Source organism: Sapajus apella, unplaced genomic scaffold, assembly GCF_009761245.1.
Source record: "Sapajus apella isolate SASKATOON/1434 unplaced genomic scaffold, GSC_monkey_1.0 scaffold35, whole genome shotgun sequence".
Lineage (NCBI taxonomy): Eukaryota > Metazoa > Chordata > Mammalia > Primates > Cebidae > Sapajus > Sapajus apella.
Genome location: NW_022436975.1, coordinates 3,230,430 through 3,249,283, shown reverse-complemented (window position 1 = coordinate 3,249,283; position 18,854 = coordinate 3,230,430). Strand labels below are relative to the sequence as shown.

Sequence of the window (18,854 nt, the reverse complement as noted above, 5' to 3'; positions counted from 1 at the left end):
TGCCTTTCTAGTTTCTTGGGAATGTATTGGAGCTACTACAAGCCCCTTATTAACATCTCATTCCTCAGATCTTACGTTTTTCACCAGTATCTTTTTTTGCTGCAGCTGGTATTTGTCAATTGATGTAGGTGTGACCTTAAACAACTACTGTTAATTGTTAAATACTTAGGTTAGGGATTTTCCCAATGAGTAAGGTCTGAGTCAAGTCAAGTAATGACAAGGTCTGTGACTTAGTCTGTTTGTGTTGCTATAACAGAATAACTGAGGCTGGGGAATTTATAAAGAAAAGAGGTTTATTTGGCTCATTACTCTGGTGACTGAAAAGTGCACAATGTGGCAGCTGCATCTGTGAAGGTTTCAGGCAGCTTCACCTCCTGGCAATAAACGGAAGTCAAGCGGGCATGTGCAAAGAGATCACAGGGTGACAGGGGGCAAGTCACAGAAACTGAGGAAGCCAGACTCTTTTTAACAGCCCACTCCAGTGGGAAACAACCATTTCCACAAGAGTAGGATCTCACTCACTTTTGCAGCAGGTAATTAATTTATTTCTAGGGGAATCTGCCCCCACCACCTGAACATCTCCCTTTAGGCCCCATATCCAACACTGCCATATTGGGAATCAAATTTTGACATGAGTTTCAGAGGAATAAACCATATTCAAAGCCAAGTACTTCACCCCTGGCCCCATAAAACTCATGTCCTTCTTACAATGCAAAACAAAATCATTCCCACCAAATAGTCCCCAAAGTTTTAACTTTTCCAACATCAACTTGAAGGCCCAAAGTCCCAATTCTATTTTGAGACACAAAGCAAGTTCCTTGCAGTTATGAATCTGTGAAATCAAGAACAAGTTATTTATTTACAAGATACAATGGTACAACAGAGATTGAGTTGATATTTCTATTCTAAAAGGGAAAACCAGACAAAAAGAAAGAAATGGCAGGCCTACACAAGTCCAAAACCCAGCAGGGCAAACAGTAAATCTTACGATTCCAGGATAATTTTCTTTGATTCTGTATCTCACACCCTGTGTACACTGGTGTGAAGGTATATTCTAAGGCCTTGGGAAGTTCAACTCCCATGACTTTGCCCATGTGTCTGCCCTCAAGATTGAAGTCTGGTGCCTGTAGTTTTTCTAGGTGAGCATTACATGGTGTTGGTGGCTTTATAATTCTAGGATCTTGATGGTAGGTCCCAGTGGCTCCCCTAGGCCACTCATCATTTCCCTATGTGAGGATCTCTATGGTGGCTCTGTCCTGTGACAAGTCTCTGCATGGGCCTGCAGGCTTTGCTACACAATTTGAAATCTCAGTCAAGGAAGCCATGTTTCTACAGCTCTCACATTCTGCAGGCCTACAGAATCAACACCACGTGGATGCCAAGGCTTATTGCTTGTGCCTTTCAAAGCAGACTCTTAAGCCTTACTTGGGGCCACTTGAGACATGGCTTCTCGTGACGTGCAGAGCAGCATCCCGAGGCAGCAGAAGACTTCAACAGCCTAGGCCTGTCCCCCAAAACCATTCTGTCCTCTTAGGCCTCTCAGCCTGTGATGAGACTGACCTCAAAGATCCTTGAAATGCCTTTAGAGATTTTCCCCATTGGTTTGATTATTAGCACCTGGTTTCCTTTTAGCCATGCTAATCTCTTTAACAACTAGTCACTGGACCCAACCCTCAGCACCTTTTCTAAACACGCCTTTTAATCTTTACATAATCAATCTGTAAATTTTTAAAATCTTTACATTTTGCTTTCCTCTTAACTATAAATTGTGCATTTATGTCATGTCTTTGCTCTTAAATCTTACTGCATACAGTCAAATGCAGCCATGCAGCTACCTGAATGCTTTAGTACCTAAAGCTTTCTTATGCCAAATATCACCACTCTTTTTTTTTTATTGCATTTTAGGTTTTGGCGTACATGTGAAGAACATGCAAGATTGTTGCATAGGTACACACATGGCAGTGTGATTTGCTGCCTTCCTCCCCTTCACCTATATCTGGCATTTCTCCCCATGCTTTCTCTCCCCACCTCCCCACCCTCCATCCCTCCCCCATTTCCCCCCAACAGACCCCACTCTTAAGTTTAACCTTCCACAAAATTCCAGGGCATTGACACAATGCAGTCAGGTTCTTTGCTAGGGTATAATAGACATATTTTCTACTGTTTATACTTCTAAAGGCATTTTGATCCTGACCACATAATGAATCTCTAAGAAGTTCCAAACTTTCCTTCATCTTTCTGTCTTCTGAATCCTCACCAGAATCCCCCTAAGTATCCTACTCATGGCAATACAGGCTTTTTCTAATCTCCAAATTTTTCCAGCCACCAGCCATCATCCAATTCTAATGCCACTTCCAGGTTTTCCAATATCCATATAGCAACACCCCCCTCTGCATGCCAATTTTCTTCATCCATTTGTGTTGCTATAACAGAATACCAGAGACTGGATAATTTATCTTTAAAAAAAAAAAACAGTTTATTTGGTGCTGATTCTGGTGGCTGAAAAGTTCAAGTTGGGGCAGCCACATCTGGTGACTGCCTAAGGTTGCTTGACCTCATGGCAAGAAGTAGAAGTGTAGTGGTAATGTGCAAAGAGACCACATGAAGGGAGAAGTAAGAGAGAGAATTCTAGGAAGCCAGATGTGTTTTAGCAACCAATTCTGATGGGAATTAATCCCTTTCCCCCAAGAATGCGAACTCACCTATCCCACAAGAGGGCATTAATCTATTCATGAAAAGTTCATCACCACAACCCAGACATCTCCCACGAGGCCCCACATCCCCACACTGTCACATTGAGGATCAAATTTCAACATGAGCTTCAATGGGACAAGCCATATTAAAACGATAGTAGCCTGCAAATGGACTTCTCCAGGAAGCTTCCAACTAGGTCAGATGATTATGATTTTCTTGAAATTGGGCTTTTTTAGAATCTCCAAGACCAGTGGATCTTATAGCTAGCTACCATGTTTTCTAGGATATATATTTTCAAGGTCACCATGGTGGTCTGGACAGGGTAATAGGAATGTAATAAGTGACAATGTTACAAAGCTCTCTGTTCTTACCAAAACTTGAAATTTGTTTTATTTTTAATATATGCTGTATGGTTACTGGAAACATTTAATTTATTTCCACAATTCTGAATAACAGTGATTCTGTTCATTATGATTCTTTCTCATTGCCTTTCCAGAAGAGTGGAATTTCAGAAGTTGTTACTGTGCCATTCTGAAAATCCAGCCCACATTCACTTTTGATTTCTTAAAATGCCTAAGGCAAAGTAATTTGCAAAATGTTGATGATCAATAAATACCAATTAATTTGGAATCCAGCATTTATAGGCATATATCAGAATCCAACCTATTGTTTTGATCCTTTACTCTCTTTGTCTACATTATGGGTTTCCAAAGACTGTAACGTACACTCTTTGTGATTTGGATTATTGCTTCATTATGTATCTCTGTCTCCTGATCCCCATTAATGAGTTTGGCAAATAAAAATAGAAATTTATTACATTGCCTATCTCTACCAAACTTCTTCCTTCAAAATCTTTTAGGAACTTTTCTGATCTTGATGTAGTAGAACAATGTTTAATAACATTTTGCTTCATCTCTTTTAATGTAAAGAAAATAAGAGATTTATATCTCCTAATATCATGTTTACACTGTTCTTATGTTAAATTGTCTGGTGAATATAAATATGTCACCAATATCTTGATACCTGCAGCCATAAATTTTAAGGTGGCATGATGGCTGCAGTTAAGTTTGAAACTTACTTGGGACATAGAGAGACCTAAATAGTTATACAGTTAATCTTACTCCATTGTGCAAATAATTATAAATAGACACATGTATAGCTTCAGGATAATTCTGCTTTTCTGGTTGAAATGCAGTTCATTGTTTCTACCCTTAAATGCTTCCATGATGATTGTGTTTTTCTACAATTACCTTATTATGAGAACGTAAGACAGTACTTGGTTAGGACACTCTGTGTTTTGTTACTTTACTTCCTGGGAAATTGCTTTCCAGAATGTCTTCAACTTTGAAATTCTGATTTTCAAAATATTCTTCCTTGGGTCACTTAAGTAAAAATTTAGTTACAATTCTTCTCTTCGTAAATGATTACTTTTGGCAAAAAGGAAATAACAAGATGCATCTATGTTCTTTTGTTCCCTTTGACAGCTACTTATTTTGGAGGCAGTTAATATATCTGTTTTATCTATAAGATGTTAATGTAAGTTTTATAGTCTACCAAAAAAGATTATGCTCCATACTCTTAACACAATGGGTAGAAAAATTCACTATTCAGATGGAGAAAGTAGGAGATTTGAAAAATAAATTATTTGCAAGGCGAAAAAAATATATCAATGGAAAATAAAAATAATTCAAAATCCTTAGTGATTCCCAGGAATTTAAAATCTCTTCTAAGGGGGAGAGAAGCACTATATCTGTCCAGATATCTTCTTTACCACACATTCTTGTTCTCAATTCAATCATCAGTTTAAAATAAATTTCATATAAAATAAACTGATATGGAAGTTATGCACATACACCCCTGCACAAAATTGAGTTCCTGTTTTGCCCTATCTTATTTCTATCTACTTCCGTCTATTTTACAGTATGAAGCACTCCAAACACGAATTTATGCAGGACCTGTGCTATTAAGCAGATGCTCTGCCTCATCATTGTTTGTCTTCTCTGTAGCCTAAACAGCCAGTGCTTTGTACAGCTGGAAATGAGAGGAAAAGGGATCTTGGAATTTTAGAAAACCTTTGATTCCAGATACCAGATAGAGTCAGAAATTGTTAAAAGCCAGATCGACTTTTAAAGCTGATCCTTTATTTACAAGGCAGAAAGAGAGCCTTGATTCCAGATACCTACCCAGCCTTGTGAATATTAAAAGACCTATTTATAAGACTCAAGTGCCAAACAGAGATTCATTTAGATTACCGACCATCCTCTTCTGAAATGCAAACATCAACACATCACTAATTCTTCTTTGAAAAACTGAACATCCAAAGTGTTTCATGAATTGTGTTACGTATTCAATCCTTATGTTTGAACAGAAACGTTTTTTTCTCTAGAGCAACCTTGCAAGGTAAGTGCTTTTATCCACAATTTACAATGAGAAAATGAAGATTTATAGAGATTATTCAGAAAGTAGTATTACTGGGAGTCAAGCCTCAATTTCTGACTTGAATTTCACTGATAATACATTTGAAAATTTCTCTTACGGCATCGTAGTCCCTGAGATGGTGGTAACCTGGGGCAAGGAGGTGTTTGGTGCAAAGGAGCCTCCAATGATCAACTCTATTTAAAAATCTTCCCAACTTCTGCACTGTTCCACTGAATAGAAAAGCAGTTTTCTTTTCCCTTCTATTGTGTACTGTACAAAATGCACTACCGTGATTTTCAGATCTCAAATCCAGTACTTTAGATGAATATGCTGTGTACACTAGTTTAGAAAATATTTTAACATTATTTCCGTAAGGGGAATTATGAAATTTAATTAATAAAGCTACACGAATGCATGTAGAATACAGCATGTTTTAAAATCAGGGGATTGTTTGGCCATGTTAAGTCCAATTGTAATTTAAGAAAAAAACACATATACATAAACATAATATTAGAGCTAGTAAAGAAAAATATTTTGATTCAGGATGTTTAGTTATAAACAACTACAAAAACATATTTGTAATTCTACATGTATTTGTATATCTAGACGAATATCATATCTGAAAACACCTTTTGAAGTTCTCAGTAGCAATAAAATGTGCTTTTGTAACTTGTCAAAAAAAAAAAAAAAAAAACTATAATATGCCCAAGGTTTCAATTGGAAGCCACTCCCTTGTTCCACTAGGGAAGTTCTGAGAACTTAATGAGGCTTTGGAAAACAGATGGGAAATTTATTAAGCTTTCTGAGTCATGAGGTGAGAATTTATGAATTTTGCTATGAGAGGAAAAAAGTATAAAAGGCTTTTTTGTTATGACATTATTCTTACATAGCTCTGCAACAACAACAAAAGGACAAAACAAAGTTCCCCTAATTCCCATGCAAACCCACATGACTTTCTTCAGTATTTCTGATGCTTTCTCACAACCAAGGAATTAAGCGCTATGTAGAATGTTTTTTTTTTGTTTTTTTGGTTTTTTTTGAGACGGAGTTTCGCTCTTGTTACCCAGACTGGAGTGCAATGGCGCGATCTCGGCTCACCGCAACCTCCGCCTCCTGGGTTCAGGCAATTCTCCTGCCTCAGCCTCCCCAGCAGCTGGGATTACAGGCACGCGCCACTATGCCCAGCTAATTTTTTGTACTTTTAGTAGAGACGGGGTTTCACCGTGTTGACCAGGATGGTCTCGATCTCTTGACCTCGTGATCCACCCGCCTCGGCCTCCCAAAGTGCTGGGATTACAGGCTTGAGCCACCGCGCCGGGCCCACGCTATGTAGAATGTTTAATGTTGTAATACAGATGGCAACTCAAGCAAAAATAATCCCTAAAGAAACCATATTTTTCTTTAAATAAGCTCTGGTTACAATGTATTTGCCCTGGGAATGTGTATATAAATTGTTAAATTAAAGCATGTTTTATTAAAATTATCTCCCTATTATCACATATGGCAAGATCTGAGCCTATTCTGAACCATTTTCACTACTGATTAGATTATTTAAAAAAAAATGTTACAACAGCCTCCACATTTAACCACATTTTCAGACCCAGATTTCACATCCTGGCTCACATTTTCTTTTTAACCTGGATGAAATAAAATCTCTTCACTTATTAATAATTTATTTCAGGTTATGGTCTTTTACTGACAATCATAACTTCAAAATTATATCAAGATGTGATTTTAAAATGTAGAACTTTATTAAATATATTATATCCTAGAATTTTTCAAAGATTCATAAATTACTTGTCATAGGGTTGAAATTCTTGGATGCGTGGCAGGACCTATGGCCAGTAGATAAGTAAAATCTCCCAATAAGCTTCTGTAAACAACTTCAACAGTTTTGGGCATTAATTGTTAATAAATAGGTATATTCTCTTGCCTTCAATATATTTGAGATGTGGACACATGAAATCAAAGTGGCAAATATTATTTGTTTCTAACCCAAAATAGTGTTTTATTTTCTGTAGAAATATGCATAAACTATAATCTTAAATCCCTCTAAAACAATCCTGGTCTCACAATAAAGTCTTATATACTTAAACATTTCTTTATAATACTCTTGAAAGCTTTACATGTAAATCACTGTTAGGCTATATAAAATTAAGTGAAAATAACAGTCTTCAATTATTACTCCCAAATCAGCCATAAGCAAAGCAAAAATAATTTACATCAAAAGCCACATAAAAATTTGAAACACCATAAGAAACCATCTTAGTAACAGCACTTTTAGACATCACTCACGGTTACCTATTGGCTCACCTATCTAAAGTCTCGTAAAGAGGGATCAGACCAGAAAATACAAAATGTGACTTTGACGAATGAATGTTGTTTAATATTTTCAGGATAAAAAATGTTCTATTGGATGGTAACAAATGTTGAAAGTGAGGTGTGGGGACAAGCAACTTCTTGTTATGCAGATGACAGTGGCCTCCGCTGAAATAAACAGTCCTGGGTTTCCAATCTGTCCTTCAATAGAATCTATTGCAACTCATAATCTAGCAGCAGTTTACAGGTATGCAATATTTAACCTTTGAGGCTTGAAATAACAGTTTAAAAATTAAATTGGGTTAAATTATCTTAAGCCATGTAAATTCCTCAGTATTGTTTACTCATATAAATTCTATTCTTATTGAGTCATATTTGTGTAAAACTAAGGTGAAATCTAGGTGTTGCATTGTAGCAAACATTATTTTACAAAATAAGCCTACATAACGATGTCTCTACATGTTAAGAATTCTCCCTCCAGATTACTCAGCAGTTACAACAAAAGCCACATCATAATTAAACTTCCACTGTCAGCTTTTAAAAGATTTTTTTCACTATTCATTGGGGTTTTCAAGGATGAGAAACTAACAATCAGAGTAGTCCAAATAAGTCAAATAACTTTTCTTTTAAAAACGGCATTAATTGTTTAAAAATAAACATATTACTACATTGAAGTTAATCGAATAGTTGTACTTTTCCCTATTCCATTTCCTAAGTATCATCACAAACCCTGGACAACATACATAAAATAAATGTAAGGACACCCTGAAAGAGAGAGAAGAGGCAGACAGGCTAAGAATCTAGAGAACCTAGAACCCTCGCAACACATGATGATGAGCTCTCTGGGTTTGCCTCTCTGTGTCATATTCCCCAAACAAGATAGTGAAGAGGCTGGGAACCCAGAAAAATCAATGAATGCAGACCAGTAACCCCAAGAGATGCCTATTCCTCCTAGCCACATGCCCTGAGAGGGGCAGTCTAGCAAGACAGAAACTGTTATACAATAATTGATATTCTTTAGCCAAATGCGACAGTAAAACAGTGGTCCCATACCCACTCATGACAGCAAAGGCCTAGTAATAAGCTTGGGCATTTATTCCCCTCAGATACTTATCATCTCTTACTCTAGGTACCTTTTGACCAAAATCTCTCCATTCACCCTATCCTTCAGTCTCTGTAAATACTATTTCCCTTCTGAAGTTTCCATGGCATTAGATTCTACATATAACTGGGAACATGCAGCCTTTGTCTTTCTGTGTCTGGCTGAGTTTACTTAGCATAATGACCTCTAGATTCTTCTATAAAATAATGTCTTTCTTTTTTAAGGCAGAATATTATTTCATTGTATATAAATATACCATACTTTCTTTCTTTATCAGTTGATGAACATTTAGGTGGATTCCATTTGTTGGCTATTGTGAGTAGAGCAGCAATAAATATGGAATTGCAGATATCTCTTCAATACACTTACTTCAAATCATTTGTGTATATACGCAGAAATGGGATAGCTGGCTCTATGTACAGTGGTGGTTCTATTTTCAGTTTTTAGAGAAAGATCTTTACAGTTTACAACATGGCTTATATAAATTTACATTGCCACCGACAGTATGCAGGGGTTCCCCTTTTTTTTAACATTTTTGTCAACACTTATCTGTCACCATTTTGATAATAGCCATTTGATAGAGATGAGGTGAGATTGAGCTTCTAATTTTCCTACTGATAAGCGATGTTAAGCATTGCTTCACAGGTTCACATGTTCACACATGTTGACCATTATTATATCTTCTTTTGAAAAATGTCTTAAAATGGATCTTTGCCCATTTTTAATGGGTTATTTGTTTTGTATTATGAAGTGGTTTTAATTCCTCATATATTTTGATGACTAACCCCTTATCACATGTACGGCTTACAAATATTTCTCCCCTGATATCGGTTGCCTCTTCACCCTGTTCGTTTCCTTTGCTGTGTGGACGCTTTAGACTTTGATGTAATCCTGTCTGTCTTTTTTTGTAGTAGTAGTTGTTGTTGTTGCCTGGGCTTTTGGAGGCAAATCCAAAAAATCATTGCCCAGACAAAAGTCATATGATCTATTTTGAGTTGTTTTTGTATATGGTGTTAGATAAGGTCCCAGTTTCATTGTTCTGAACATGAAAATTCCTTTTTCTTGTCACCGTGTTAATGGAAAAACTGTCCTTCTCCCAATTTGTATTCTTGGCGCCTTTGTCAAAATCAGTTGATCATAATTGCACAGGTTCTTTTCCAGCCTCTCTATTTTGTTTCGTTGGTCACTGGGTCTATTTTTTATTTTTTATCAGTATTCTGCTGTTTTAACTTCTATACCTTTGTAACACAGTTTGAAGTCAGGTTATGTGTTATCTCCAGTTTTATTCTTTTGGCTTAAGATTGCCTTGGTTATTTGTGCGTATGTGTTTGTGTGTGTGTGTGTTTCTATATCAATTTTAGCTTATCTCTAAAAAGGTAAAATTGAAATTTTAATAAAAACTTTAATGAATCTATTAATGTTTTGGGATTAATATAGATATTTTAGCAACATTAATTCTTCCAATACATGAACACAGAATTATCTTTTATAACTTTTACTTAAAACCACACACACACACACACACACACACACATACACACACACACACACACACACACACACACACACACACATAATAATAAAAGCAGTCTTGAGCCAGAGGAGCAAAGCTGGAGACACACACTAACTGACTTCAAACTGTATTTCAAAGCTAGGAATTAAAACAGTATAATACTAATTAAAATAGACACATCAACCAATAAAACAATGGAGAGGCCAGAACAGAATCTATACAATTCTGGGTTCTTTCCATATATTGTGTCTTCCTCAATTTTCTTATCAAAATTTATATTACTTATGATATAGAGTATGAAAAAATGAAATCATATAGATTATGTTCTCTGTAATTAGACTAAAAATCAACCCTAGAAAGATAAATCCCCGAATACTTAGAAACTAAGCACCACCTTTCTAAAACTCCCAGTGTCAGGGGCTTCAGTTTCCAGTTCAACGTGTAAGAACCTAGAAGTTGCTACCCCATCCTAGCAACAAGGAAAAAGCCAAACAAACTGAAAAATCAACAACTCTCCTCATCTCCATTGGGGAAAACCGCTGCTCCCCAAATTGGAGGAACAGATAGTCATATTCCCAGAATCGCGGTTTGTTGCAACAGAAATCACTGAGTAAAAAACTCTGCAAAAACCCATGCTGAGTTGGGGAAACCTGAGTTATCACTTGCTGGAGGCTCCGTGCGGACAAGGCTGAGAAATAAGAACTCTAGGGGAATACAGTCATCGGTGTCTCCACACTTTTGTAATTTTTACCTCCAAGAACTTGACCAGATTCTCATAGTGGATTTTGGAGAAAAATTCCGTATGCTGCTGGTCGGGCGAGGGGAAACATTTAAAAATAGCTTAGGCACTATGTTCTTCTTAGAAAGGCCTGCCCTCAGGAGAAACTAGGTAAACCGAGCCTAACCTGCTGGTGTTTCATCAGAGCCTAAGTCACCTTGGAAAAGGGAAATACCCCATTCCAACATTCTCCTGCCATCCATCCTGTACCACTTAAGTGGGGGTGACTGAGCAGCACATGTGAAGTCACAGTTCAGAGGCACAGGCTTGCTAAAAGACTGAGACCTACTCAAAAACTGTAGAACACTCCGCTCCCCTACCTTAACACAACATTACTGAAGGCATGCTTATAAACAACTCCTTTTACTCAGTACCTCATGCCTGACGATTAAGAAAGCATTGCAGTTCATAATACAAGGAAAAAAGACACCAGAGTTTACAGAGATAGGGCAAACATCACAACAAGGCGCAGATATGGGAGGGGCATTGGATTTATTAGAACAGGCATTTGAAGCAACTATGATTAATATGTCACAAGCTTTAATAAATAAAGTAGACTACATGAAAGAACAAATAGGCAATGTACACAGAAAATGGAAATTCTAACAAAAAAGAAACAAATGAAATGTTATTTATCTAACAGGTAACAGTTTATTCAAAATAATAACAATGTATTAGATTGTGTATGCTTCTGTATAAGCAAAATGAGTGACAGCAATAATACAAGGAATGAGAGGCAGGAATAAGGAGGACTTTGTTATTATAAGATATACACCATACGAAGCAGTGTAGTGTTATTTGAAGTGAACTTGGTTTAGCTGTAAATATATTTTACAAGGTCTAGAGCTACCACTAATAAAAATAAAACAATATATAACTGTTGTGTTAATAAGGAGAGAGAATGGAATTATATTGTGTTAAATTAAAATTACAAAAGCTGTAAACATGGAAAACTAAAATAAGAATAAAGAACAAGGGCAATAAATTCAAAAGAATAAAAAATATTGTAGATATTCATCCATCTGTTTCAAAAGCTATTTTGAACATCAGTGGTCTTAAATATGCATATTAAAAGATAAAGATTGTCAAAATGGATAAAGAAATAAGACCAAAGCCTCTGTTATCTGAAAGAAATCCACTTTCAATGTTATAAACACAAATAGATTAAAAGTGAATGCATGGAGAACAATGTGTTATGCTAACCCTAATCTAAAGAAAGCACTAGTAATTTTACTGATTCCAGACAGAGCAGACTTCACCAAGGAAAGTTTTCAGGGAAAGAAAGGGACATTACACAATGGTAAATAAATTATTCCAAAAAACATAACAATCCTTTGCATGTGTACACCTGATAAAAGAGCATAAACATATGTGAGGCAAAACTGATAGTACTACAAGGAGAAACAGAAGAATCCACTGTTATAGTTGATATGAAAGCCTTCTTCAAAACTTGAAATTCAACTAATGTATTACATCAAATCAACAGGCCAAAGAAGAAAAATCGCATGACCATATCAATAGATGTGGAAAATTCATCTGACACTCATACATGATAAAAACTCTCAGTAAACTAGGAGTAGATCAGGGACATCCTCAACTTGATAAATATTACCTACCAAACCAATAGCTCATATCATTCTTAATTGTGGGAAATCCAAGGACTTTCTACTAAGATCATAAAAAAGCCTAAGACAATCTCAGACACATATTAGGTAAGTCAATATAAAACTAACTAAATATACAAAAAAAAATCTATATGAGGGAAACTATCAGACTTTGATAAATCTAAGAAGAACTAAATAAATGGAATATATTTCATGTTCATGGACAGGAAGATTCAATATTGTCTGGATGTCAGCTCTTCCAGACGTGAAATACAGATCTCATAAAATTCCAATCAAAATTCCAGCAAGCTACTTTAGATATTGACAAATTGATTCTAGAATATACAGAGAGTGGCAAAAGATCCAGAATAGCCAATGTAATATTGAAAATCAAGATCAACGTTGAAGGATTGACACTACCAAATTTCAAGGCATATACTCTAAAGCTAGTCATTAAGACAGTGCGATGTTGGGGAAAAAAAAAGACAAATAGATCAATGGAACAGAAGAGAAGGCCTAGAAGTAGGCCCACAAAAATAGTCGGCTAATCTTTGATCAAGGAGCAAAAAAATACAATGGAGTAAATATGGTCTTTTCAACAAATGATACTGGGAAAACTGGACATCCACATGCGAAACAAAAAACAGAAAGAAGTGAGACAGAAATCTTAGACCCTTTGCAAAAAAATAATTCAAAGTGGAACACAGCCCCAATTGTAAAACACGATAATATAAGAACTCCTAGATGATAACATAGTACAAGGCCTAGATGACCTTTGCTTTGGCAATGACTTCTTAGATTCTATGGCAAACGCATGATCCATGAAAGAAACAATTGATAAACTGGACTTTATTAAATTAAAATTTTCTGCTCTATGAAAGACATTCTCAAAAGCGTGAAAAGACAAACCAAAAACTGGACACAAATATTTGCAGACAGCGTATCAGATAAAAGATGCTAATCAAAATATGTAAAGAACTGTTAAAACTCAATGATATCAAAACAAAAATTCCAATTAAAAATGAGCCAGACACCTTAACAGACACCCTACCAAAGAATATATACAGATGAAAATAAGCATATGAAAATATGCCCCACATTGTATATCATCAGGTAAATACAAACAACAATGAGATACTACTATACATCTATTAGAGTGGTCCAAATCAAGAACGTGGACAACAATAGATACTGGTGACATCGTGGAGCAAAAGCAACTTTCATTCATTGGTGATTAAAATCAAAGTTCCACAATTGCTTTGGAAGATAGTTTGGCAGTTTGTAAAATCTAAACATAGTTTTACGATATGAACTAGCAATCACACACATGGTATTATCCAAAAAAGTTGAAAACTTATGTCTACTCAGAATTCTGTATATGGATGTTTAGAACAGTTTTGTTTATAACTTCTAAAACATGGAAGCAACCATGAGGCCTGTCTGTAGATGAATGGATCGATAAATTTTGTACATTCAGAAAATTGAATATCATTTAGTACTGAAAAGAACTGAGTTATTAAGTCATGAAAAGACATGGAGGCAACTTAAAGTCATATCACTAAGTAAAATAAGCCAATATGAAAAGGTTAACTACTGTATGATCCAAGTATATGACATTTTGAAAACGGCAATACTAGGGAGGCAAGTTTTAAAAATGAGTCGTTTCTTGGGGTGGGGAGAATAGAGGTGAATAGAAAGAGCAGAAAAGATGTCTAGGGTAGTGAAATGACTATGATCCTGTGATGGCGAATACCTGTCCCTATGCATATCAAAACCCATAGCATGTGCAACATCAAAGTGAACCCTAATGGAAACTGGACTCGGGGTGATCATGATGTGTCACTGTTAGTTCATCAGCTATAACTAATGTGCCACCCTGGTGGAGGATGTTGACTACAGAGGGGGCTGTGCTTGAGTAGGGACAGGTTATATACAGGAAATCTTTGTCGCTTCCATTCAACTTTGCTTTGAACTTAAAACTGCTCTGAAAAACTAAAGTCTGTTTTAAGAAAAGAAAGGAAAATATCCATCTGTCAAAGAGAAAGACATAAGGGAAATAAAAACATATTGAACTGACGAAAATAGAAACACAAGATGTCAGAATTTTGGGGATACAGCAAATGCAGTGATAAAAGGGAAATTATAAAACTAAATCCTATACTAGAAAGGATATTTCAAATTACAATTCTAAAATATTATCTCAAAAAAAGTTAAAAATGAGAGCAATATAAAAGCCAAAGCTACTAAAAAATGGGCAAATATTAAAAGAGCAGATTCTTTGAAAGGATTACAGAGCCCAATATAGAAATTAATGTGGTTCTTTGAATGGCTCTAGCATAGTTAACAGCAAAACAGAGAGAAGGCACCAACAGAATAATAATCTAACAATATTATCAGAACTTGGGCAAGAAATGGGAAGAGAAATCTCCTCACCCAAGAGGATATAACATACATGGCTAGATAATAGGCATGTAAAATGTTCTTTATCATTACCAGACTTGAGGGAAATGTACATTAAGACTATGATAAACAGAACCAAAACTTTAAGTGACAATACACCAAACTGGTAGGGATGTAGAGAAACTGGATCTCTTACACATTAGTGGTAGGATGTAAAATGTTACCTATTTCTATAGCCAATATAGAATATAATTTGGCATCTTATTCAAAATTAAAGAAACATTTTCTACTGTGCAATCTGCTTTCTCAGGCATTTATCCCTGAGAAATGAAAACTTATGGCCACACAAGGACATCCACAGTACTATCGCTTTGCTCCTGTGATGTTAGCTTACTGCTCACAAATCGTAGTTATAGAGGTTACACCATAGTCAGTAGATTGCTGCTTTCAGATCTTATACAGTTTTTATGTCAGCAGAGGTAATGTTCAGGTGATACAAGTATGACTAAGCAATTCTGTAGGACTGGCCACGATTCTGATTGACTAGCATTATTTGTAGCTTAAATAGTCTTCATATTTTATTGGGTATTTTCAGTATTACCCACAGAGATATTATTTTCTTTCATTTTATAAAGAAAAATCCTGACGTTAAAGAATTTCAACAACTCACCAAGTGTCATAGTCTCATTATTTTTCAGACTACTTTTTTCATTACTACATAATTACTTCCTATAAATTTGAGAATTGCACTCAACCAAGTATCTTTTCTTAGGTTAGCTCTTAATGAATTACATTATGAGATAAAGCTTTAAAACACAAAAATTACAAGAATGAGTAATATTTAGTAGCTGACAGGTAATGTCTAGTATAGTTGCCAGTATAATTAATTGCATGCACAATACATGCTACACTAAATTAACATCTAAATACTACAGTCAGTAGCCATCAGATTGCATTTATCACTCTTATTCCTGTGTGAAGGGTTTGTTACCTCATTAAAAAGTGTTGAAGTAACTAGCTGAATACTATACTGCTGTCAGCAACTGGTGGTTGAGGCTCCACATCAGAATAAATGCTAGAATAATACAGAACTGACAATATTAGCATCTTTCACCAGTATTAAAATTTGTGCTGTGCTATTAAAGATTAAGAACTAGCTAAAGGTAAATAATATATATATTTTTTGAGACAGAGTCTCACTCTGTTGCCAGATGCCAGGCTGGAGTGCAATGGCGCGATCTCGGCTCACTGCAACCTCTGCCTCCCGGGTTCAAGCAGTTCTCCTGCCTTCAGCCTCCCAAGTAGCTGGGACTACAGGTGTGCGCCACCAGGCCCAGCTAATTTTTGTATTTTTTAGAAGAGACTGGGTTTCACCATGTTGGCCAGGATGGTCTCGATCTCCTGACCTCATGATCCACCAGCCTCTGCCTCCCAAAGAAAGGTAAATAATGTTTGAAAAGAGTAATGCATTCTTCGATATTGTTAGAATAAGCGGTTGGCACAAAGTAAATGATTGATCAGTGGTACCTGGGGAGAGAGAATAGGAACAGTAGCAAGAGGTAGAGAAAGGACAGGTGCAGAGATGGGTCTATATTTAGGGAAGAGGACGTGTTGAAAAAACTGATGAGGCAGGTAGAATAAAGGGAGTGGAAGATGTTGTCAAGGCATTTGTCTAAACTGATGGGAGACAAATGTGAGGCCAGCCCCTGGGAACATCAATGCTGCAGGCAAGGAGCCTGCTGTAGGAAAGATGACAGTTCCCACCTTACACAACCTGTGAGCTAGGAAGAGTAGAAAAGATGAATCCAAAGACAAGTAAGAGACAAGAATGGGACGTCTCCAGAGATACTCACACAAAAAGCTAAGGAAAAAAGTTAAGAGAAAAGCAGAAGATATATAAGTCTAGAAGGAATCACCTTGTTAAAGACGGAGAATTCTAATCTGAATATAGAGTAGTGTTACAGGAGACTTTGCCTAGAATATCATCCAGGAACATTCATTGGAAGGTTCTAAATGTCAGACTAAGGCTCCTTATCCCTGAATTTAATAAGGAAAGGGGTATAACAGAAATATGGTAAATGTAATCCATAGTTGAAAAATTATATTGAGTTTTCGTGTTCATAGATATAATTTTTTCGCTTTGTATTTGTTATTTATCCTTTCCTCCATACTGAGATAATGCATTTATAATTTATTCTAATGCAAACATTGTTATCGTCAATTTTATATTACAGTAATAAAAATAATGCAGATTTGGAATACGTGAAAAAATATATAAATAAAACATAACTATATAAATTTATGTAAATATAAAGTCAGAGTTTTACAAAGTATTTTTAATTATTACTTAGGAAAAAACCACCAAAGGACCGCATTAGTTCCCAGGATGTTATTTTAGTGTGACCCAGATGCAGTTTATAAGGAATTAAAATTAAGAAATCCAATTCGTTTTGTGTAATTTATTTTAAATGATGCCTTTAAGTGAAAATCTGCCAATAAAATCTTAAAGTAAATTTATTCTTCTGGCCATGAGGGATATTTCAAGATAAGCAGAGAATGTGTGTTTTTGCTCCTGTGATTCCCTGAAAGTTTCTCCCCTTTGTTCCTTAATGGCATTAATGTGGTTACAGGTCTTATGTGATGAATTTCTTGGGTTTACCTTTGCTTCAATCTGTTTAGTATCTGGATTCTGAAACAAAAATTTGATTTTGCTCTTGCCATCATCTGAAGAACCTTTAAGCTGAGAAAACTTATACCTCCAAAGGACAGCCTAAAGGGAAAAAAAGAAACAATGTAAGTCAATGGAATTAATATCTGCGTTCAAATCAAGAAATAGTTCTTTTTTAAATGGTAAAGTCAATCATACAAAGTTAGTATTATGTCCCAATATTTTAAAAATAAATTAAAAATATTTATCAAATGTTAATATTTGTGATTCAATATTATCAATTAATTTTCAGAAATATTTTATCCATGAAATAATTATTAAAACATACATAAAATAAATGGCTTTTAGCATCTTGTCTTATGTGTACAGTCAATAAGAACTATATGTTTTATTGAATTGTTTTCAATAGAAGTGATAAGGCGATTTTGAATTGATCATGCTGAAGTTTTATCTTGGAGTCCAACTAATAGCCTGTCACATTAGTAGATGACATATTAGCTGGAATAAACACTTATGATAAAACTGATGTGTTGCTTTCATGAGATGTAGAATAAGACCAGAGCTGCACCTATTCAGCCATCTTGCCAGTCACCAATCCACTTTTTAAAATTTATTTTTAATTAAAAATTTTTTTTTACTTTCATTTTTTACTTTGGATTGTTCTTCGCTGTTTGTGTTCTTGTTTGGTTCCATCTCAATGGTAGTTTAATAGAAATAGCATTGAATCTATAAATTGCTTAAGGCAGTATGGCCAAGATACTGATATTGACTCTTCCTATCCATGAGCATGGAATGTTTTTTCATTTGTTTGTGTCATCTCTGATTTACTTGAGCAGTGGTTTGTAATTCTCATTGCAGACATCTTTGACCTCCTTAGTTAGATGTATCCACATGTTTATTCTTTATCCAGATGTATTCTTTGGTGTGGTGTAAGTTGGCTTTTTTTCCTTTTTTCAGACAGAGTCTTTCTCTGTCACCCAAGCTGGAATTTAGTGGAGTGATATTGGCTTACTGCAATCTCTGCCTCCCAGGTTCAAGCAATTCTCCTGCCTCAGCCTCCTGAACAGTTGGAACTACAGGCACATGCCACTATGCCCAGCTAATGTTTTGTATATATAATAGAGACAGGGTTTCACCATACTGTTAATTTTTAAAAGCTATTTGTATATTTTCATATCATCTTTTATTCAATGTCTTTTGCAAATATTTTCTTCTGGTCTGTGGTTTGCCTTCTTGTCTTCTTGACACTTAAGTCTAACTTATCAGTGGTTTCTTTTGTGAATTGTGACTTTGGTGTTGTATCTAAAAAAATCCTCGAATCCAAGGTCATCTTGATTTTCTCCTGTGTTAGCTTCTAG

General features: G+C 35.6%; 1 protein-coding gene across 1 annotated transcript in view; it reads right to left on the bottom strand.

The window, feature by feature from the left end:
* Positions 1-18,854, bottom strand: part of SNTG1 (syntrophin gamma 1) — a 384,071-nt gene that overhangs the window by 10,778 nt on the left and 354,439 nt on the right. Inside the window, exon 16 of the mRNA XM_032296050.1 lies at positions 17,488-17,598. Coding sequence (XP_032151941.1) covers positions 17,488-17,598 — 111 coding nt within the window. The remainder of the gene's footprint in view (positions 1-17,487; positions 17,599-18,854) is intronic.